The 24630-nt window shown below is 46.7% G+C and overlaps 1 protein-coding gene across 1 annotated transcript in view; it reads left to right on the top strand.

Moving 5' to 3' along the window:
• Positions 1-22602, top strand: part of LOC147748466 (A.superbus venom factor 1-like) — a 276161-nt gene extending 253559 nt beyond the window's left edge. The window contains exons 40-41 of the mRNA XM_086962077.1: positions 18040-18175; positions 22279-22602. Coding sequence (XP_086818203.1) covers positions 18040-18175; positions 22279-22420 — 278 coding nt within the window. The 3' untranslated portion in view covers positions 22421-22602. The remainder of the gene's footprint in view (positions 1-18039; positions 18176-22278) is intronic.
• Positions 22603-24630: the final 2028 nt, after the last annotated feature.

The raw sequence follows: 24630 nt of genomic DNA, 5'->3' as shown, positions 1-24630 counted from the left end.
AAATGTGAAACAGCAAACATTCAAGATGTTTCAGACAGTTTTCACCATACAGCAAACCACCTGTAGTATATTTTGTTTTAGTGCATGTGAAAGATGATCGGAGGTCGAAGCTAAAGACCTTCATCAAAGTACTATGTTATTACAATGTCTGCATTTGCTTCATGCTCGCTCGGAAAGGTGATGAGGAGGTGATGGTTTTCTAAGAAGGAGTTAAGTTACTCATCTGCAATCCTACGTTGAAACGGAGCTTAACGAAGAGACTGTCTTCAAAATATCCTTTTAATTCTTTCTTTTGAAAAGAAAGCATTTCAAGAACTGTTGTGAGACATGCAGCAACCTAATTAAACTGGAATTTTACACTGCCACCCTATGGGATGAGAGTTCCAGATTGCAAAAGTTGTACCAAGTAAAGCTTGTTCATCCCACAGCTATCTAAATAAAGGCCTTAATGTATAGACTCTGTGTACTATAGCTTGCCAGGGAAGTGGGCGAGTTGTAGTCGAATTTAAATCTAAAGGGATTTCAAGTGAATAACTTTTAATTCTCTACCATATTCCCTACTTATGTCCAAGTACTAAGTGAGTTCTTTGCACTCTTGCACCCCATTCGCCGAGCTGTGGAATTATTTTCCAGATCGAGCAACGCGATGACAACAGGAACAATACGAGGCTTCAGAATGCTAGCTGGCGAGAACGAGCGAGATTTGGTGTCCCCCTAGCATGATTTCCGGTCACTAGGAAGACTTCTCGTGAGAATTTATGAACATGGGTGGTCGCAGGCAGTCACTGTAGGAAAGTGCCCCTTTTTGACATGGCCACCCCACCATTTGCCTGGTATTTGATGTAATTTCAATAGGGAGTGCACTAGGTTCCTGCTAACCATGTCCCACAGTCAGATCTATTTCCCAGAATTGTGCAATTGTACTCCAATTGACCATACCTTTAGTACCCCCTCTATGTCCCTTGTAAATGCTCCCTGTGGTACCTCAGGCAAGGAGGCTAAAGATGGTCCTTAAGGGCTGCAGCATGCATTATGCCACCCTGAAGACCCCTCATCAAGCACGTACAGACTGTCACTGCAGGCTGCATGTCTTTGGTGCAGACAAAAGTGAAAACAATACATGGCACACATCCCTTGGTGCGATGGCCACAGACACTGCATGCAGTATAGGTAGGTCACCTCTACAGCAGGCCTCACAGTCCCAAGGCAGGGTGCACTATATTACATGTGAGGACATGTCTTTGATCTGTTTCCTCAAAGTAATGCCTGCCTCCTCTTCTTGCTGCAGTCTCAGAATATGGCTGTAGGGGTCTCTCCCTTTTAAAAGCCAAGCTAGAAATGTGCTTGACTTGTTCCCCTCCCTGTAAACCTTTGCCTGTGCTGAGTAACAATGTACTTATCCAGCCTATCCCATGTATCCTGTGTTAAGCATCTAGGAGATACTCAGCCCTCCCTGGGTCTAAAACTACATCCTGGTCGAAGCACCCACCTCAGGCTCTGTCTTGCAGAGTTTGTTTTCCAGCTTCGACCCTCACAATCTGAGATATACACTCCCCCCTCAAAGCAACTTTGTAGGCATCCCATTCTCCAGCACTAGTGTACACAGCATTACTACTGGTAGCAACAAAATGTGTCATAAAGTCAATATGGGACCCAAACATGAGTTCCTCTGAGTTTCAAGTCATAGCTGCAGCAAGAAGATCCTAGGAACTGTCTAGAGGCGAATGGTCAGAAAGAAATCTATTTAAGTGTGTAGCAGTACCCTCTCAAACAGCTCACTGTAGTCAGGATAATGTCAAGTCTGCATAGGATTTTGTGAGTCAGGGCGAGAGTGGCATGAAAACTGCTTTGCTGATGGGCTCTTAAATGTCAGCCAATCGCATGTCTAGAAGAATCTGTTTTAATATCACTACAATTCCCGGTTTTCTTGCCTCCCTAGGTGACTGTCTATTCAATTAGCCATGGAGCATACAATTAAAAGTTGTAAGCCCAGAGAAACCATGTATGCTTTGAGGGGCTATCAAATGCATAATGGTGTGGGAAAAATCCCTTATTGGTTGTGTTAGGTGCGTACATGTGCAGCATGCAGATATCTATGCCGTCCAATATGCCTCGCAATAACAATATCGGCCCATGGAGTCTGAAATGGTCATCCCACATTGAAACTGAAACCTGGCAGTAATCCAAATCAGCAATACCCAAAAATAAGAGAAATAACAGGCTGCTATAATATGTCTGCTCTATTTCTTATATGTTTATCAATCTCCAGCCTCAAAAGGTGCATTTCCTGCAATAATGCAGTTTGAGCACCCCACTTCTTAAAGTAAGCATATGCGTGACAAAGTTTGGGGGTAATAATTTAATCCTCTAACACTACAAAAGATAAATTACCTACCTGCCATTTTTAGATTTCAGGAAATTTGGCCAAGGCAGGGGCAGCAAGAAATGTGGCCCTCAAAAAAGGGGTACAAAAGGGATGATGGACGGAGCATTTGAGCAAATCAAACACTCACCCCAGTCAACTGATCTGGGTTTAATCCATCACCATTCTTTAGCTCACTCCGCCACCCCAGTTCAGACATGGCCATATGCAAATCAGTCTGACCCTGTGCCTCATGGGAACAGTCCAGCCCGAATGCCAAAGCCATGTCTACACTGGACCGGAAACAAGCATCCTGGGACCGGTTTCTGGCATTTCAGTCGTCATCAACCAGGCTAGCCTGAATCCAGTGGCAAAGTGAGCAAGGGACTCACGTCTGAGTATACCCGGCCACTTAGGGCAAACAAAGCGATACAAAAGGGGATGATGGACGGAGTGTTTGAGCAAATCAAACACTCACCTCGAGTCAACTGATCTGGGTTTAATCCATCACCATTCTTTAGCTCACTCCGCCACCCCAGTTCAGACATGGCCATATGCATATCAGTCTGACCCTGTGCCTCATAGGAACAGTCCAGCCCGACCAAAGCCATGTCTTCCCTGGACCAGAAACAAGCATCCTGGGATCGGTTTCTGGCATTTCAGCCGTCATCAGTCAGGCTAGCCTGAATCCAGTGGCAAAGTGAGCAAGGGACTCACGTCTGAGCATACCCTGTCAACTTAGGGCGAACAAAGGGATACAAAAAGGGATGATGGATGGAGCGTTTGAGCAAATGAAACACTCACCCCCAGTCAACTGATCTGGGTTTAATCCATCACCATTCTTTAGCTCACTCTACCACCCCAGTTCAGACATGGCCATATGCAAATCAGTCTGACCCTGTGCCTCATGGAAACAGTCCAGCCCAAACTGCCAAAGCCATGTCTTCCCTGGACCGGAAACAAGCATCCTGGGACCGGGTTCTGGCATTTCAGCCGTCATCAGCCAAGCTAGCCTGAATCCAGTGGCAAAGTGATCAAGGGACTCACGTCTGATCATACTGCCATCTTGAGGATGGGAAGCCCTACCCAATCAGGACTAGTCTCCTGCCTAGTCCTGGAGGCAGGAGCCTAGTCCACTGCCTCCAAGACTAATGTTCTAAAATCTTCAGACATTCGCTTCCACATGTATGCAGACGACACCCAACTCTATCTGAAAATCTCCTCCCCGGATGACATCACTTCACTCAACTCCACCCTACTGACTACCCAAAACTGGTTAACGGAGAACCACCTCCTGTTAAATACATCTAAAACAGAATTCCTCCTCATTTCTTCCCCGAAACACACTCCTAAAATAGACCTCTGGATGACCCAACTCACCGCTTTCAACTGCTCCCCCCGCATTATTGATTCAGCTAAATCTCTGGACAAGCATCTGAATATGAAGACCCATATTAGTAACATGTGCAAGGGTGCTAACCACGTGGAAACTCAAACCCTTCCTACCTCAATCTTACTTCAAGGAAGTGGTCCAAGCGCTCATTCTGCCGAAGTTGGACTATGGCAGTGCTACGTTATGTGGCCTCCCCAAATACACTCTGGACCCCCTAAAGACTTCACTGAAGAAGGTGGCCAGATTGATCATGAACACCAAGCGAAATGCCCACATCTACCCGGTCTTAAAATCTCTAAACTGGCTGCCCTTTGAAGCTAGAATTCAACTGAAGATTGCCTGCCTATCCCACAAAGCCCTCCACTTCAAAATCCCCAACTACCTTGCGCAAAAACTAGTACTATCAGGAGGGGGTAGACCGTCTAGGAGTGCTAACTCCCTCCTCTTGAAACCTCAGATCTTCCGCAAAAAGAAAACATGCCAACACGCCTTCTCTGGCGCTGCACCAAAAATTTGGAACTCTCTTCCACCGGAAATTCATAGAATATCCTCCAAGGTTGCCTTCAAAGTGGAAGCAAAAAAATTCCTCATGAATAAATTCTTACCTTAACACGATTAACCCCAATCGCTCTGTAAATACTACAGAATTGGCTAATAACTCTGTTTGTTACAATTGTATTCGCCCCCCTTACATCATGGTGTATCATCACTCCCTTGATGTCATCTTATCATTGACTAGCTCACTCTGCGTTAATCTTGAATTAGATAGGATCTGTCATGTTTGCACCATATGTTTCTATGCATATTGTTTCACCATTTTAGTCTTGTGATCTTTTTCCTTTCTCTCCCTCTAACTGTAAAGCGCTCTGATATCCTTCGGGATCAAGTTTGCGCTATATAAAACTTTAAAAATAAAATAAATAAAATAAAATAAATTTATTACTGACCAAACCAGTAGGCGTGTTTCAGCAAACTGCCCTTTTCAATACTGGTTCCCAAGCCTGGTCACATGATTGATCTTTTAAATATGCACGCATTCACTCCTATTGGATTGCTAGTTTATGCTATGGAGACGGGTCTCCATTTGCTTCATATAACCAGCGTGTGACCATCTTTGAATGTTTTCAGTTCGATCTTATTAAGGGTAACACCCTGAAACTGGTCCCAGGACGCTTATTTCCGGTCCAGGGAGGACCTGTCCTGGCAGTTCGGGCTGGACTGTTCCCATGAGTAACAGGGTCAAGACTGATTGCATACGGCTGGGTTTACCTGGGGTGGCATGGTGACCAAAAGAAAAATAGATTTACCCAAATCTCCTGTCTAGGGGTGAATATATGATTTATTCAGCATTCTGTCCATCATTTCTTTGCGTAACCCTTTTCACCCTAAGTGAGATGGATATGCCCAGATGTTGGCCCCTTGCTCACTGTGCCACTGGATTAAAGCTAGCCCGGCTGATGAATGGTAATACTCCGAAACTGGTCCCAGGATGCTTGTTTCCGGTCCAGGGAGGACCTGGCTTGGCAGTTCAGGCTGGAAGGCTCCCATGAGGAACAGGGTCAAGACTGATTTGCATGTGGCTGGGTCTAAGCTGGGGTGGCATGGTGAGCAAAAGAGTAATAGATTTAACTCAGATCTCTTGACTGGTGGTGAATGAATGTATTTATTCAGCATTCCGTCGATCATTTGTTTACATAGTACTTTTCGCCCCAAGTGGGATGGCCATGCCCAGACATGAGTCCCTTGCTCTCTATGCCACTGGATTCAAGCTAACCGGTCCTAGGATGCTTGTTTCTGGTCCAGGGAGGACCTGACTTGGCAGTGTGGGCTGGACTGTTCCCATGAGGAAAAGGGTCAAGACTGATTAACATATGGCTGGGTCTAAACTGCGGTGGCATGGTGAGAAAAAGAAGGATGTATTTAACCTCAATCTCTTCCCTGTGGATGAATGTCTGATTTATTCAGCAGTCTGTCCATCATTTGTTTGAATAATGCTTTAGAGGTGGCATAGGGGGCCGACATAGAGAACTTAAATGAAGATGACTGTAATGAAGCCCTAGCAGCCCCCGTGCAGCGTCTATATCATCCCTTCTCCACCTGATCCAATTAAAATATCTTCACAGAGCCTACCTTGCTAGGCACTGCCTTTGACGCATGGGATTGATTGGATTCTGAATGTACCTCCGATGTGGGGCGGAGGAGGGTACTTTCCTTCGGACGGTTTTGGGATGCCAGTGTTGATGCATTTTTGGTGGGGGATGGCATCCTGTCTTTTGTAGGTCCTCTCTAGGGAGATTCCATCAGTCCCTAAATTGATCCTTCTCCACAGTACAGAGGAAATAGAAGGAAATCGGTATAAAAAGCACCTGTTGTTTCTGGGGCTTATTTATTTATTTTATTTTATTTTAAAGGGATTTATAGCGCTCACAGCTACTCAATAGAGTGTCCCGGTGCGAGGCCAAAGCATCAAAGGGAACCAAAGCAGGGTAAGAGAGAGACAGTCTAGTTGAACAGGAAGGTTTTTAGCTTTTTCCTAAACTGAGAAGGATTCTTCAGATTGCGTAGATCCAGGGGAAGGGAATTCCAGTAAGTTGCTGCAACATAAGACAGGGAACTGACGCCTTTACGTTTCAGACGAAACCTAGGGACAGACGCTAGGAGCATATTTGAGGAGCGCAGACACCTGCCAGGGGTGTAAAACTATAAACGTTTCCCAAAACAGGCACGGCCATACTCCTAAAGTGCAGCATGAGCAATGGTAATAGCCTTAAACGGTAAACAACCTTTACAACAAAACTTTTACAACGCACTACCATTACGACGCAACCATTACAACGCAAACCATTACAACGCACTGCGCTGGGGGCGCTCCAGGATAGGGAATAGATTTAATTTACTATCCACCACCTTCCCTACTATCCACGGGACTGGAGTTGGAATAGTAAATTAAACTATTCACTATCCAGCACCCCAAAGCACTATGCGTTGTAATGGTATGCGTTGTAAAAACTGCGTTGTAACGGCATGCGTGGTAAAAGCATGCGTTGTAACGTCATAAATCCGCCTTAAACGTTATCCTAATTTTTACTGGTAACCAGTGTAGATTACGCAAGTGATGCCTGACACTGGAGTGCTTAGGAAGTCCAGTAGGAGACGAGCGGCGGCATTCTGATCCACCTGAAGTCTGTCCAGAAGGTAACATAGCAAACCGGCATAGAGTGCATTCACATAATCTATGTGAGAGGTGACCAGAGCATGATTGACAGTTTCTTTAGCGGCAAGAGGCAATAGCGGCAGAAATCTACGGAGAAGTTTTAAAATACTAAAGCAAATGCCAGTAAGTTTGGCAATCTGGTTACCAAAACTTAATTTCTCATCAAACCAGATGCCAAGATTTTTCACAGGATGGCCAGAAGGGGAAGGACAGGGGGACTCAGTCGGCCAGAAGTGATGCCAAAACATAGGGGCGGAACTCCCCAAAGAAGAGAATTTCAGTTTTGTATGTGTTACATTTTAACTGAGCCGATTCAAGCCAGCTGAATACTGCGATAGGCAAGCCTTAATATGAGATGTGTCTACCTCGTGTTTCTTCCAGGTAAACAGGAGTTGCGTATCGTCTGCATAGGCAACTACTTTGGCACCCAGATCCTCAGCCAGCTGAATAAGAGAAGTCATGTAAAGATTAAATAACAAGGGACTACGAATAGACCCCTGAGGCTTACAGTGGTGAAAAGAGACAGCTAGAATGTAGAAAGCAAACACACCTCCATTGGTGGGGGTATGGAAAGGAGGGAAAGGCCATTGTATGGGTCTTGAGGTTGCTGTGTTTCAGGCAAGGGGATACCGACAAAAACACCTGAAGATGTGTCACTGGTGGGCAGATTGCAGAGGTATAGTTTTAGGCCCAGTACACACTATTGAATCCCAACTGGAATCTGAAAACAGAACTATGGAGATACGGCATGAGAGACAGAAATGGGGCGTAATTCTGCATCAGAATAAACGTTTTATTGGTGGCATTTTGGTAGGGGGAAGTCGGGGATTGACAGTGCAAGTTTTTTTAATACAGTGGTTCGCAGGAGTTTATATCCCAAATCTCCTATGTGTGTATATGAGCCATTTTGGCCTGGAAATAGTGTAAAACCCAATAAAATGTGTTATGAAAAAAAAGACAAAACAATGAAAATGCACTTATGCAGTAGGGGATCACCGCAGCAATCAAAATAGTCTCTTAAGTTGTCTTCTTCTGCAGTCCTACATAGACACTTGAGAGAAAAATTAAAGACAAATAATGCAGCCTGACATTAACAAGGTTACATTGGCCAACACTTCAACCTGAAGTGAAAAGGATTGCCAACTAATATCATTAAATTTACACAATTTTCAGAGTTTCACCACACATAGAGAAACTCCCCTTCACAAAAATCCTTTGACATGATAGAGAGGAAGGGTTGGACAGACAAGCCTCATAGGCTGCCATTATGTGCCTGGAAAAGGGATACCGTGTCTTTAAGGAACCCTCCGAAGACCCTCGGTATCCCATGATACACAGCCAAAGGCAAGTTACTCTCTGTTCTTTTTTTCCGGCTCCTGCTAGCAGTACCCTGGAGCATTGAGCTCTACCTTTATTGGTATTACTTCAATTTTTGGAGCTTTTGTGATGTAATTAGTGTTTTGTTCGATGTCTGGGGCCTTTCTCTTCCATTTGCTGTTTTTTGTTTTAGCTGCTAGACCACCTTTTTCTTGTTGAAATGCCAGCTTTATTTGTCAAGTGCCGTGAGTGTGGTAGGAAGAAGGCCAAGTCAGACCCACACAGAGTATGCACACTCTGTCTCCCTTCAACACATGTTCCTGATTCCTGTGATATTTGTCAATCTTTCTCCAGAAGGACCCTGTGTGACGCGGAGAAGATCCGTCTTCAAGGCCTGGAGCAGAGAAGACATCAGAATGCAGGTGGGACCTCTGGGTATGGAGGGACTCTTTCTTCATCCTCTGCCCGTGCAGTGTTCTCTGGGGGGCCCCCCAGTCAAGAAAAGCCCCAGAGAAGGCTCCGGTCCCGGTCGACGTCTATGGCTACGACGTCGGCGTCGAGAGGTATGACTACAATATGCTCCCCGTCGACCCAGGGCTCTGGATTGAAGCGACGTCGACGCTCGGTTTCAAGGGGAAGGACGTTGAAGATTTACAGACGATGTCGACACACCATCTTCGTCGTGCTGAGTCCCGAAGGCATCGGCGCTCGCCATTGAGGCGACACCGCCGTTCGCCGTCAACATCGACACGAAGGTCGACTTCAAGGAGAAGGTCGACTTCAAGGAGAAGGTCGACGTCAAGGAGAAGATCGACGTCAAGGAGAAGCTCGACGTCGAGGAGAAGATCGACCTCGAGGAAGGAGTCGGCATCGCAGCGGAAGTCGGCGTCGAAGAGAAACTCGCCCAGAGCAGAGTCTAGTGGAAGTTCATCCTCTGTGGTTAGCATTTCCATGTCAGAGAGTACCAGGTCACGGTGGCGCCGGCGCTCTCCATCAGGGAAGTAGACCTCCAGAGCACCCTCCCCGAGGCCTGCTTATAAGAAGAGGAGAGTAATTCGGTGTCCGGACTCTGACTTCTCCAGGACCTACTCACCTTCACGGCCTAGGACACCTATGCCTCCTCCTCCTCCTCTTCCTCAACTACCTCCACCACCTCCTCCTCCGCCTCCTCCTCCTCCTCTTCCTCCACCTCCTCCTCCTCCTCTGCCTCCACACCCTCCTCCACAACCGAGGCCTTTGGTTCCACCTGTGCCGGTGGTTCCGGCGACGCCTAGGAGACCAAGATTCTGGGGGAGACACCATTCTCACAGTGGGCGCAAATCTTTGACCAGATCACAACATCGTCGTCGTAGAGAAAGGTTGCGGTCCAGGAATACAAGGTACACGGACTCTTCCAGTGACAGGAGATATTTACCTACATTGTCGGACTCTCCGCCTACGAGAAGTTTGCCAGTGGATGACATTGTTACATTTCAGGATGTGCTGCTGAGGGGAGCAGCAAAACTGGGGATAGCACTGACGATGCCTACCCCGTCCACCTATGTCATCTTCGAAACGCTACAGTGTAGGCACCTCATTAGTCCGTTACTGCCTTTGGTGCCAGAGTTGGAGGAACCGGCCATGGAACTGTTCCTGACGCCAGCCTTGGTGAAGTCTGCTCCATCTCGACTTCAGAAGAAGTACAGGCCCCCAGATTCGGATCCTGCCTTTCTGAGAACGGATCCTGCACCGGATTTGGTCATTCTGACAGCGACCAAGAAGCAACATTCTACTGCTCCTTAGTCTACGGTCCCTCCGGACAAGGAGAGCCGCCAAATGGATTCGACGGTAAGGAAGGTCTGCAGTACCGCGGCCACTTCCATGAAAGCAGCAAGTTCAACTGTGCTTTTTGGTCGCTATGACTGGTCGCTATGGGAGTCACTCCAACAATTCATTGAACTCCTCCGGAGGGAGAGAAGGGAAGATTTTCAAGAAATCTTGAATGAAGGCATGATGGTTTCCAATCAAATCCTCAGCGTGGCTGCAGACACCTCTCTCCTGGCGGCTCATGGGTACTGCCACGGGGTGAATTTGAGACGCCACTCCTGGTTGCGACTTACCTCCCTGAAACCGGAGCAGCGTATTGCCAACTTGCCCTTTTCGGGGCCACCCTCTTCGGGACCCATGCGGACGAGGAAATGGCCTGCATGAAGGTGGAAGTTGAAACGCTGAAGGCTGTGGGCTTGGAGAAGCCGAAGGAACAGCTGAAGTCTTTCTGTCCCTACCAAAGGCGCTACTCCTCCCAGCGATTCCAGGGCGGGCAGCGTCGTCAAACTGGATAACAGCAGCAGCAACAACAACAATATCAGAGGCAGCCCTTCCAGAAGCATCAGAGGGGCAGAGGCAACCAACAGTCCGCATTGGGGAATAAGGGCCCGGATGGGTCTAAGCCATGAGGGATTACTTCCCCCTCTTCTGTTACCCACTCCAGTGGGGGGAAGCATTCAGAATTACCCGGTAGAGTGGGGAAAAATGACTCCGGACAAGTGGGTGCTAAATATTGTTTGCAATGGATACAGTCTATGTTTTCTAAGCCCTGCACCAGCTATCCCACCGGTTCGCTCACAGTGCCTGCTGCGCAAACTTCAAGCGGAGGCCGATACCCTGTTACGAAAAATGCCGATAGAAGGCGTCCCTCTGTCTCAAAGGGGAAAGGATCTATACTCAAGGTTCTTTCTTGTGCGCAAACAGGACAAAAACGAGTTCAGGCCCATTCTGGATTTGCAACAAGCAAACAAATGGATTTGCAGGGAGAAATTTAGCATGCTGTCCTTGCACCAGATTTATCCTCAGCTGCATCGAGGAGACTGGCTTTCGCAACAGATCTGCAGGATGCGTACTTCCATGCGTCCATTGCACAGAAACATCGGAAGTTCCTGCGCTTCCTAGTCGGCAACAACCACTATCAGTACACCGTACTTCCGTTTGGTCTGAAGTCTGCACCCAGGACATTTTCAAAATGCATGGCGGTGGTGGCAGCGCGCCTGAGGAAGAACAAGGTGTTTGTCTACCTTTATCTGAACGACTGGTTGAACTTCCAGGAAGCGCAATTGCATTTCAACAGGACGGCTGTTCTGTTGAACCAACTGGGTCTGCACATCGACATGTCCAAGTCCGTTCCGACTCCTGTTCAGTGTCTGCAGTACTTGGGAGCCTCCATAGATACTCTCAGAGCATGCGTGTGTCCTTCGGAAGAGCGACGCTTATTGATCCTTCGGCAGGCTCAGACTCTCATGTCTGCTCCATCAACAACAGTGAGGACAGTGTCATCTCTTATGGGGTTGATGGCGTCTTGCATCTTCCTCACAACACATACACGCCTCCACATGAGACCGCTGCAGGAATGTCTGGAGGATCAATGGGACCAGAAACGAGGGAGCTGGGAAGACAGGATCACACTGTCTCAGCACGCTCAGCAGTCCCTGAAGTGGTGGTGTTCAGCAGAGAATCTCCTTAAGGGGGTTCCATTCTACAAGGATAGTCTAATACAGACCATTGTGACAGATGCTTCTCTCCAGGGCTGGGGAGCGCATTCGGACTATCTGCAGATACAAGAAACGTGGTGCCAGGCGGAGTCCACGTATCATATCAATTTTCTGGAACTCAGAGCTGTTCATTTGGCACTGAAAACCTTGTATCCGTCGTTCCGGACCATCTCCCTGCTTGTACAGACAGACAATATGACCACAATGTATTACCTCAACAAGCAGGGGGGCTCGAGATCGCGCACACTGTCTCAGGAACCGCAAGCGATATGGCACTGGCTGCTAGCCAGAGGACTGACGATAACGGCTACCCATCTACCAGGTGTGCAAAATGCTCAGGCGGACGCACTCAGAAGACTCGTTCAGGAGAACCACAAGTGGGTATTAAATGACGAGGTGCTAGGAAATATCTTCGCAAGATGGGGCACTCCAGAAATAGATCTGTTCGCCACCACTGAAAACAGCAAATGCCGAGACTTCGCATCCAGATTTTACCAAACGGGGACTTTGGGGAATGCACTATGGATCAGCTGATCAAACAGCTTTCTGTACGCATTCCACCCATTCCCCTGATTCTAGCAGTGCTCATCAAGCTGTCTCAATCCAGAGAGCGAATGATCCTCATTGCTCCGGAGTGGCCTCGACAGTGGTGGTTCACAGACCTGCTCCACTGGCCTCTCCAACCCCATCTGCAGCTTCCATGTCGGCCGGACCTTCTAACGAAGTTCGGGGGGGGCAGATGGTGCACCCCAACCTTTCATTGTTGAGTTTGGCGGCATGGCTCCTGAGATAGTACAGTATGGACACTTGAACTTGCCTGACAACTGCATGGAAATTCTGAAGGAGGCTAAGAGACCGTCCACCAGGACCTCATATGCCTACAAGTGGAAAAGGTTCTGCATTTGGTGCACGTCCAAGAATGCTGACCCTACCTCCTGCAAGGAAGATGTCATCCGTCCATACCTACTGCATTTAGCTAAATCTGGCCTTAATTTCCATTATATTAAGGCTCACCTCGCAGCATTAACTGCGTATGGGAAATGCCCTTCAAAAACATCCTTTTTCCAGAAACCTGTAATTAAAGATTTTTTGGAGGGTTTGAAGAAGGTATTTCCCCCCGTTAGGCGTCCTTCGCCTTCGTGGGAGCTGAATGTGGTGCTGTCAAGGTTGATGAAGGAGCCTTTTGAGCCTATTCATAAGGCTTCTCTACAGCACTTTGTCTGGGAAGGCGGCTTTCTTTGTGGCCATAATATTGGCTCTCAGGGTGAGTGAGATTCAGGCTCTGTGTTGTCGGGAGCCCTATCCTGTATTTCATGCTTCCAAGGTTGTCATGAGGACTCACCCTAAGTTTCTCCCTAAAGTGATATCTGATTTCCATGTCAACCCGATGATCATGTTACCCACGTTTTTTCAACATCCTTCCTCTCCGGCAGAGAGGTCTCTTCATTCACTTGATGTGAGGCGGGAGTTGAAATTCTATTTAGATAAGACCAAACAGATTTCTAGGTCAGATCAGTTGTTTGTCAATTACGGTTCAGTCAGGTCTGGCCTTGCCACCTCCAAACAGTCCATATCTAGGTGGATTGTGTCCTGTATACAACTATGTTACCAGAAGGCTAACAAGGCTCTAGGGGGTAAGCCTAAGGCTCATTCGACTAGAGGCAAAGCGACTACAGCAGCTTTGCTACGTAACATGCCCATTGCAGACATCTGTAGGGCGGCTACGTGGAAGTCTGTCCACACACTTGCTAAACATTACTGCCTGGATTCTGATGCTAGGACAGATGCGCAAGTTTGTCAGGCTTCGCTGAGAAATTTATTTGCTCAGTAAGGATTTTTCTTCTAGTTTTCTTCCACCGCTGGATTTGGTTGTTGGGGATGGGCTTGCCATTCTATTCACAGATTATAACTATGCACAGAGATCCCCTACTATAGAAGGAGTAGTTTCTTACCTGTAACTCCAGTTTTTTAGTAGGGGTATCTCTGTGATAGCCATAAGCGTCCCACCTTCCTCCCCGGTGGAAGAGAACGTTTTTCCTGGAAGCTACAGGCCTGGCTTTAAGGGACCTTCAAAAAGAACTGAAAGTAACTTGCCTTTGGCTGTGCATCATGGGATACTGAGGGTCTCTGGAGGGTTCCTTAAAGGCACGGTATCCCTTTTCAAGACACATAATTGCAGCCTATGAGGCTTGTCTGTCCAACCCATCCTCTCTATCATGTCAAAGGATTTTTGTGAAGGGGAGTTTCTATATATCTGGTGAAACTCCGTAAAATGTGCAAATTTAATGATATTATTTGGCTATCCTTTTCACTTCAAGATGAAGTGCTGGCCAATGTAACCTTGTTAATGTCAGGCTGCATTATTTGTCTTTCATTTTTCTCTTAAGTGTCTATGCAGGACGGCAGAAGAAGACAACTTAAGAGACTATTTTGATTGCTCCGAGGTCCCTGCACATGGGCGGGACTATTCACAGATTATAACTATCACAGAGATACCCCTACTTGCAGAACTGGAGTTACAGGTAAGAAACTACTCCTTCTTGAACAGACAAGGTGGAGCAAGATCCTACCCTCTATCAACCTTGGCTCAGGAGATATGGAGATGGGCAATAAAGAACAAGGTACAGTAGTGGCAATTCATCTACCGGGAAAAGAAAACACAGAAGCAGACAAGTTAAGCATGAAAACAAACACTGCACACAAATTGGAACTAAAACAGGAAGTGTCAAGGCAGATCTTCCAGATCTAGGGGACACCTTTAGTAGACCTAAGCACAACACACAAGAATGCAAAATGCCAAAGCTTTGCATCCAGGTTCTATAACCCAGACTGCCCTTTCTTAAAGGGAAATTTGCCTATGCCTTTCCATTGATTCCAATGATACCGAAGGCAATACAAAAGTGCAGACTATCACTTCCAGTACACCAATACCAGTTAACAATACAAGAGGGACAAAGATGGTACCCAGAACCAAACATCCTCAACCAGGCAGAATGGCTCCTGAGGACTTAGAATTTGGATACCTCAAGTTGCCAAGAAGGGTGATGGAGATGATTCTAAGGGAAGCGAGGAGACCAGCTAGAAGAAAATGTTACAGCAACAAATGAAAGAGATTCCAACAATAGTGTAACCTGGAAAACACAGAGACAGGGCACAAGAGGCCACAGTCGGGTGATACCAGACACATCTACTGAACAAACAGCTCTCTCTTTCTCAAGGTACACTTAGAAGCAATTGTAGCCTACACAAGAAGCATACTGGGTAGAAGTTTCTATACCACACAAGTGGTGAATCGCTTCCTGGAAAGAGCAAATAAAGGAGAACCCCAAGTAGCGTGCCAATGCCTACATGGATCCTGAATGTAGTGCTCACCCAACTGATGATGTCACCCTTTGAGCCAATGCAGAATGCACAACTGTGATTTCTAATCCTCAAAACTGCATTCCTCATCGCTATCCTTCTCTAAGGAGGGTAAGTGAGTTACAAATGCTTACTACTCATGAGCTGTACATACAATTACATAAAGACAAAGTATCTATGAGAACATACCCAAGATTCATACCAAAGGTGGTATCAAAATGTCAAGTTAACCAAGCTATCCACCTTCCAGCCTTTCTTCAACAGCCTAAAACAAAGGAGGAACAAAGGACATCAGGAAAGGGCAACAGATCTTTGTGTCCTTCGCACACAGAAGTAAGGGACTTCCAGTCACCAAAGGAACTATCACAAGATGAATAGTGCAAACAATTGAATATTGTCATAAGACAGGGGGAGTAAACCTTACAAAAAAGCCAAAAGCGCATTCAACAAGGAAAAAGAGAGCAACACTTGCCTTCTTAGGCAGCGTAGCATTAGAAGACATTTGCACAGCTGCTACAAGGTCATCTGTACATACCTTCACAAAATACTACTTTGTGGACATTCAGATCAACAGGGAAGCAGAAGTAAGACAGAGTAGTAAAGCATTTTTTGTAAACACTGACTCTAAATAACTCATCTAACCCACATGAAGAAAACCGCTGTGTAATTGATGCACAGCATGTGAATCCAGAAACGATTCAAGCTGCAAAACAAAATGGTTACTTACTGGTAGAAGTAGGTTTGCAGCTTGAAAAAATTTCTGGATTCACATGTGACCCACCGTTTTCCTCCAATAGAGGTGTATTTACACACACTCAACTCGAGAGAACATTGGCATACATTTGATGTCACACAAGGACGCGGTTTAACCCAAATTATCAACACCGTCCATGAGAAAAACGAGAAAGAAAAAGTACAAAGAGACTTCAAAGAGACTTTCCAGACCCCACTAGTAGCCATTTTGCTTTAATTTCACAGTTATAAACTGTTGCTCCTGTACTCTCCTGATATGGACTGGGAAAATTGCAATGGCACAGTTATCAAAGTGGGATGCGTCTTGTTGACATACTGCTTGAAGAATGGCTTCTCTGTCACCATAATTTCAGAATTTTTCTATGATCGCCTGCGGAGTCCTAGGCGGCACTCTCTGAGCCAATGCCCTATACTCTCCTTCAATCGCAAACATTGGGGATAGAGAGATGGGCAGAGGCTCCTGTATAATCCACTTCCCGAGGAACTCTTAATGCGACCCACCCTCTGCCCACTCGGGGGACCCCAGGAGCCACAGGTTGTTCCTAAGAACACGTCAACAGTCAGAGCCTGGGTCTGATTCAAGGCCACCGTTTTCTTCAGGTTCATGACATCGGTACATAATTCTGTCACCCTTCACTGCGGTAACATGATCTAGTGTTTTCCTGAGGTCTGCCCGGAAGAGGTTGACCTCGATCATGCCTCCCTTTATTTTGGCTTTCTAGCAAGTCTCTGTAAGTTTGAATGATGAGGAGGAGAATAGACAAAGTAGGTTCATTTTTCTGTTCCAACGGCTGCGCAGGTGCTGTATTCGCCTGGTGAGTCTGCTATTGCGCCTTTGACTGGGATGTAGTGTACTGCATGATGGATTGATTTTGAGTGGGTTAGATCACTCTGTCCTTCCGCATCTTGAACAGAGTCACTGCAGGAGCCCTGTGAAATACCTGTAAGTGGCACCATCCAAAATGCCTAGCTTGGTAGAACAGAGCAGACCGACCCTCAGGGGCAAGACGTGTCCCAAGCATGCCCAACAGATTCATGCTCTAGTCAGGGATGCTTGATATTTCCCCGATTTCTGAGCACCAAAAATGAATGATAGGCAGCATCAGAGCAACGTAGTGAAATCTGACAAATGATCCCAGCAGTGCAGGCCGAGCAAGGCCTATCTTCTAGCAGGTAAGAGGGCCCCCAAAACCGTGCTCAATAGATCGTGCATAAGTGGTGAAGCCCGGTTTTCAGCAACTCATCATGGATGGCTTCTCAACTGCAGTTGGGTGCCCGGGCTAGGCAATCCCTAACTCCATGGACATTCAGGCAAAGTGGGTACCGCGCCATCCTCAGTGTCTGACCAAAAGCTCTGTTGTTCTCTGCCACCCAGCTCGTTCTCTCCAGGCATACAGGTCTGCCCAGAGATCCTCCAGCAGCTCCACTCGCATTGCAAATGTTTCAAGAGTGGGCAGCTTAGGTGCTGCTGTGTGTGTCACTGCCGTACTGAAAAAGCTCCACGGCCCTCGCAGCCCAGCAGGCCAAAGCCAATCGTCGACATCCAGGCATCCTTAACGGCCCCAGAGGCACCAAACAGAAAGGATACCTCCTTCAACAAGTGCTGTTGGTGCAGCTCAAAATCGAAAAGCAGCCAAGATCCACCGGCTTAACACATAATGTTGAAATGTGGGTAGACATTACAATCTATTGGCAAACACTTAGATTTTCCCTTGAAACTTTTTTTGTCTGCATGCACCACATTCCTTCATAAGAGACAGCATTTTTAATCAGCATGATAGAGGAACTCCTTTTGATCCTAAATGAACTTTTGGTCAGCATAGGGATCCAGTCTTTGTCTACCAATATTACCCACATGAAAGCTATGAAAGAGATTAAAAACACATAGAATATCAGTGAAAGGCTTTATCCAGATCTATACAACTGTCATAAATGCATCAGAGTGAGCTGCTTATTTTTTTATTTTTTCCTATTTTGTTTTTTAAAAAGATGAAAGTTAAATGAGTAAAAAACAGCACAATGGGTGAGATATAGAGATATATAGATAGATAGATAGATAAGATAGATAAGATAGATAGATATTCGCAACATCACAATTTCAATGTGTTTTTTTAAGGGTCGGACGAGGCGCCCGAAGGGAAGATTCGCAGGTTTATCAGCCACAAGAAGTGCCGAAGTTCCTTGAAGCTTGAAGATGGAAAGAGCTATCTGATTTGGGGCCTGAACTCTGACTTGTGGACTCAAAAGGATGAGTAAGTACATTCTGGAAATAAACACTCATCTAGAAATGTTATTAAACAGTGTTAGGGCAATCAATGACTCTTGCTCTATCATTGTAAATTATTCTTGAGATCTCATGTGATACGTAACAATGTGAAAGCAACAATAGGTCTTCGATTCTAAAGTGAGATAACACATGACCTACACCTGTCCAAATGTGAATTGGAATTACGTAGTGGACCCTAATGCCACCCTACTGTGCGAATGCACTGGGGTAACACACAAGGCCTCACCTCGCTTCCAAATACATTGAGAGTTTACACAGGAGCCCAATTACTCTAAATATAGACAGTGACACTAAGCAGGAATCTCCCTGCGAACACAAAATGAAATCACTCAGGACCCACCTTCTAGTAACATATTTTGAGTGATTACACAGAAATATCCCTGCTTCCCTAATATAGGCTGATGCAAAAGGACAATTGCTTTAGCCCTGTGTGAGATTACACAGGGCTGTCAATCTCCATCACACTGCACTCTGATTACGAAGTAAGATTGCAAATGGTCCTCGTTTTTGTCTAATGCAAGATGAGAATCCTAGTGCTGTCTAAGTACACTGCAAAGGAGCCACACTGTTCTTCTAATTCAGTTTGAGATTAAACTGGGAGCCTACTGCTGTCCAAATACACTGCAAAAATACAGAGTTTGTGATTACACAGTGCCCCACATCTACCCAAATACACTGCCACACTAGGCAGGAGCCACACTGCTTTCAAAAGCAGCATAACATTACATAGGGACCCCACGGTTACCCAAATACAGGATCCAAATTGCTCTCCTAACGCTCTGTGACACTACACAGGGGTCACCACTGCTGCCCCAAAACAGCACAAGACTATACAGGAGCTACCCTGCTCTTCAAATGCAGTGTGTAATTACACAGGGATGCCACTACAATCTAATCACAGCAAGATTATAAAGGAGCCACACTGCTCTCCTAATGAAGTGTGAGGTTGCACAGTGACTCCACTGCTATCCAAATACACCACAAGACTAAACAGAAGCCACTCTACTCTCCAATTGCAGTGTGAGATTAAACTGTGACCCCACTGCTACCTAAATACATGAGCTACAGTGCTCTTCTAATCAGACCCCCCAGGATATAGCGGCATGGATTAGCAAATTTAGCGGCACAAAAATGGAAATTTAGCGGCACAAAAATGGAAATTTAGCGGCAATTTTGCGGCATTATATTTGGCCCTGGACCTTGATAAAGCGGCCTCCAGTGACCCCATCCGTCACCCGTCCTTCCTTACACTCTTTCTGCCTCCCAATTCTCCCTCTCTTAGTTGTGTTTTGCCGCTTTTAGCTCCTCTATCTTCCTTCCTGTTACACTCTTTCCACATTCCCATTCAGCTTTCTGTTTCTCATGCCCCTTCCTTTCTGTGCCTCATTCACTCATCCTCTCTCACACACACACATCTTTCTCTCCTTTTCGATATCTCTCTCATCAGCCCAGTCTCTTATCCCCTGTCCCTCTCTCTTTCCATCTTCGGATCTCTCTAGCACCCTGCCTCTCTAGTTCTCTCTTGTCTCCCTCTCTGCCTTCCTCGCCCTCTCTTCTCTCTATAACTCTCATACTTTCGTTCTTCCAGACACTGTCTTTCTTCCCCTTCCTCTCTCGCCCTCTTTCTCGCGCATTCACCCTCCCTCTTTCTCTCCTGCTCACTCCTCTCTACTTTTCTCCACCTTTCAGTTTCATTCGCCCAGTTTCTCTCACCCCTACTACCCTTTCCTTCTTTCCCACCTCTATGACTTCTTTGCTCACCCCCCCTCTCTTTCACCCCTTCTTTCTCGTCTCACCTGCCCCATACCCTCAGTTTTCATTCTTGCTCCCCCTCTTTACCTTTGCGCTCCACCTTTCACCTTTATCCTCCAATTTTCTTTTACCCTTGCCCTTTCCTTCTAAACGCCCCACTCTCCCTTGCTTTCACCCCTTTCCTCTCCTCACACATGTGCCCCCAGCCACTCTTCCTTTCTTTCACCCCTTTCTTCTCCTCACACGTACCTCCAACCCCTCTTTCTCCCTCCCTCCTGTCTGTGATCCTCCGTGCAGGAAGCCGTTGGTAACTGTCGCTCGCATCCTCCGGAGAGAAACCCCGGGGTCTCGCAGTACTAGAGCAAGAAAAAAGAAAAACAGATTTTTTTTCTAATTTAGAAAAAAAATCTGCTCTCCCTCTCCGTTTAGCAGGAACAATAATCACAAGCGTTATCTGGTCATTTTTAATGCTGTCTGAAAACTTGACCCCCAAGGAACTCTGCCACAAGTATTCTTAACTCATAAGTTATTTCTAAATACAGCGCCCCTTCCCTGAGGTAAGCGCCCAGTGCGGTAGCACCAGTTGCACTGCCCTAAAGCTAGCCCTGACGAAATGTAATATCTAAGTGAAGAAGTTTTAACTTTCGACAGCTATAATTCAAGCATCATTAGCGCGAGACAGCACTATGTTTATATGCAAAAAACCTTGGGAGATTGTGCCCCTGAGTTTCCCTATATTTTCTGCCACTCAGTGCAGTACACAATGCAACTTGAATAAAATGAGATGTAATAGTTTGTAATGACAGCTACACTTTTACATGTGCTGGGGTAGCAGGTGCTAAGTAACCAACATCTCCCACTTGTCAGATAAAAACATCTGAATGTTCTGCAGGCTCTTGCGAGGCTGCAAATGACGAGAAGCTTGCACTTAAGTTGCTCATCTAGTCCAAAGAAAGACTCGATTGAATGAACCTGGGAACCTCCAGAGCTCAGCTGTGTCTAAGGAAAAGAATAAGCTTGCAGTGACAAAGCCTTAGCTGCGCCTTTTGTGTGCGTGTGAGAAGCGTGCAGAACTCTTGACCATTCTCCCTCTCATATGTGTAATGAACTTTACACATTTGCTGCTTGTTTTGTATTTGTATTGTCTGATGAAAGCTTGCACCACCGCAAGCCCCTGACACCTGCCAGAGCCGAGGATAACAGGCGGGGGCGTGAAAAACTAAGCCTCATTAACAAGTGCAAGGTCTTTAAATGACCTGTGAAGTACTCGGGTGCGGCTGGCAGCTTTGAACTGCCAGCCGCACCCGAGTACTTCACAGGTCATTTAAAGACCTTTCACTTGTTAATGAGGCTTAGTCTGACTGTCTGTGTGTGTCCCAGGAAGCTGCTGACACACACGAGTGGGGGGGAGGGCGGCGCGCACAACCAGGCATTGTTTGTTAATGTTTTGCTGTCTCACTTGTAAAAATCGCGGCCAATATGGTTATTTTCGCGGCCATCGCGGTAATCTGCCGATTTCGCGATTTTTTCGTGAATCGCGAAATCGCGATAAACTGGAGGGTCTGTCTAATGCAGTGTGAATTTACACAGGGCCCCAATGCCAATCTAATAAAATATCAAATTACACATGCCCCTACTACTGTTCAACTGTGTGAGATTACAGAGCACTGTTATCCAGATGCATGAAAATACACATTCTTTCACTGCTCCCCTAACGTGAGATTACCCTGGTACACCATATATTCAATTCTCCTACTGCCCTAATGCGGTTTGAGATTATGAAGATTATAGAGCGAACATCATACTACAGTGCAGTACTTTCAAATATGTGACAAGATCACATGAGGACATCATTGCCGTCTGAATAAAATATAACATTATTCTACAGTTTTAGAAACCTCATTGGAATCAACAATTACCAAGTAGTGGGAAGGAGCTCCTGGTTTCACTTTATCTTACAAATACCGCAGTTATTGTGCTTTGGGAAGTTATCAATTAATTTGCTCCAGTGGTAAGAAACTTGACACCATTGCTGGCCCATTTTACTCTGGTGCTGTGTATTTTTGCACCGTTTTTACACCAACATTTGCATCAAGCAGCTAGCCAAAATGATAGTATTGTGGAGGTCTGTCAATTCTAGTGTTGTCTTTGCTGTCCTCATCTGTCTGTCACAGCAAAACTGCAGGTATTAGTGCAAAATTGCCAGAGGAAAAAAATGTCCAGCACTGGTGTAGTTTCTGTGATCTGAACCTGAGTGATTGTTTGCTAAAAGTGAATCTCACACTGCCTGCCTGACACTGTGAACCTCCATTGCAGGTTTGCCTACTACATTGGGAAAGACACATGGATTGAGTGGTGGCCAAGTCCAGAGGAGTGCACCAATGCAGAGCACGTGAAAATCTGTGAAGAATTTTCAGATTTCACTGAGAATGTGATGATTTTTGGCTGCCCGAATTAACCTTATGGAAGCAATAGTAAAGCAGGCTCATGTGACGAACTCTTGCCTGAAAACATTGTCTTGCATGGTATGCGTTGGTTATGTCTACCAGAGTGTTATGACTCAGTCTGTTCCTACTTCCAGTTCTGAGAGTTTATGAATTGCAATTATTTTTTACAGAAATAAAAGATATTCCCAAAACAGTGGGTCTGCTTTGTTTCCTTTGTGTTGAATATATATTACCTGTTTGTTCTTTCCCTTGCCGCTTATTCATACAGAACAAAGAAACATGCTATTGGAAACTTGCCATATCCACAGGGTCCCCCAAATTTATTTTGACCTATAAGCTGAACTTTGTATTTGCTGGCTACAGAACTCTGTGTACTGTACCCCTTCTAATTGAATTGGTAAAGTTTTTGTGCTCCTCCTTTCAACTTATTAAACCTGGTATACATCTAGGATAGGATAGGACATGATCTGGGGGAACATGGCGGCTGCTAGCTAGACGCTTGTGGCCGCGGGAGCCATTGCGGGGGAAGTGCTAGCAGAGGAGAATGGCAGCTACATGATTGGAATCCCACATAAACTTGGTTTTTAACCCCTTCGCTGCGGGGGTAATTCCCCCACGGGGTGGGGAGCGGCGCCGGGGTGCTCGTGACGAGACAAGCTCGTCATGGTGGAGCTGTGCTCATGACGAGCTGTTCTCGTCACGACCCCGCCCACTGATTAATTTGCCCGCACAGGAGGGGATTTAATCGCGCGCGGGCGGAGAGGCGCCGTTATGACTAGACCAGCTTGTCATGAGCACAGCTCCACCGGGACTCATGAAGAGCTGGTCTCGTCACGAGCACAAAAGGGCTTAAGCTCACTTTGTCCGGAGCCACTGGTATTTCTGCCAAGAAGGACCGTTCTCCAGGAGCGAAGCTAAGTTCTCCACCTTTCCCAAAGGTACCACCTCCTCTGTTTCACCAAGAATCACAACAGAGAAGAATAAATAACCTCGGAAAATGAAGAGACCAACGGAATGGCACCAGCAAAAAATAGTCCAAGCCAAAGGAGGTAGATCCAAGCCAGGCGAAGGTGAAATCCCTGTACAAAACGAACAACTCTGTAAATGTATAACAAAAGTCTATAGTGCCCACACCACCAGCGCTCGCTCCGCATTGCACTTTATACACTTATATACCAAATGAAACTCATGAGACATAATTGTGGGAAAGCAGTGCTGCAGGTTTATTACGCACAAACAGGTAGTTGTTAAGGTGGGTCATCTTACAGGCGATCCAATGCGGCAGCCCCTCGCTGACCCGCATGCCTAAGGAGCTATCTTGCACGGCGAGTGGATGCTCTGACGGTGCAGTAAATTACCATTTCGTTATACTCCCGCCCCCCCTGTCAGGGCGGAGCGATGAGGCACACCCCCGTTCGGTTCAGGCCCCCCGACCGCCCGAAGGACTAACGGGGCGCCGACGCTGTTTCCTGGGCCTCCTTCGGCTCCAGGTGCTTGGCTCAGGCACCCTTACTGTGCCAGGCAGAGGTATCTAGACTGTATCCTTCTGCCGCAGAGGTACCCTTACTGTCCATCTGCTTCCAGATCGCCCTGTGACTCTGCCTGCAACACAAAACATGACCATTAAAAAATTCACAACTTTCACCCTACCGCTCTGCAGCTGGGTCAGGGTGGGATCAGCGCAGAGCCTAGGGGAATCCTGGCGCGGGAAGAGAGGCCGAGCCAAGATGCTGCGCCATTTTATACTGCGAGGAACGCCCCCATCCCGAGGTGAGCCCTCCCTGTTGGCTACTAGCACAGAGAGGACGGCTCAGGGAGGGGTCCATGCTAAGGGCTCTGCTCGCCCGTCGTGTGGGACTAGGGCGCTGTCCCGCCCCAGCTCCCCTGCGTGTCACGCGGTCAGCGGCATAGTGCCCACACCACCAGCGCTCGCTCCGCATTGCACTTTATACACTTATATACCAAATGAAACTCATGAGACATAATTGTGGGAAAGCAGTGCTGCAGGTTTATTACGTACAAACAGGTAGTTGTTAAGGTGGGTCATCTTACAGGCGATCCAATGCGGCAGCCCCTCGCTGACCCGCATGCCTAAGGAGCCATCTTGCACGGCGAGTCGATGCTCTGACGGTGCAGTAAATTACCATTTCGTTATACTCCCGCCCCCCCTGTCAGGGCGGAGCGATGAGGCACACCCCCGGTTGGTTCAGGCCCCCGACCG

This window comes from Lissotriton vulgaris, chromosome 1_1, assembly GCF_964263255.1.
Source record: "Lissotriton vulgaris chromosome 1_1, aLisVul1.2, whole genome shotgun sequence".
NCBI classification, from domain to species: Eukaryota; Metazoa; Chordata; class Amphibia; order Caudata; family Salamandridae; genus Lissotriton; species Lissotriton vulgaris.
The sequence above is the reverse complement of the archived record's forward strand: the minus strand, read 5'-3'. Positions and strand labels throughout refer to the sequence as shown.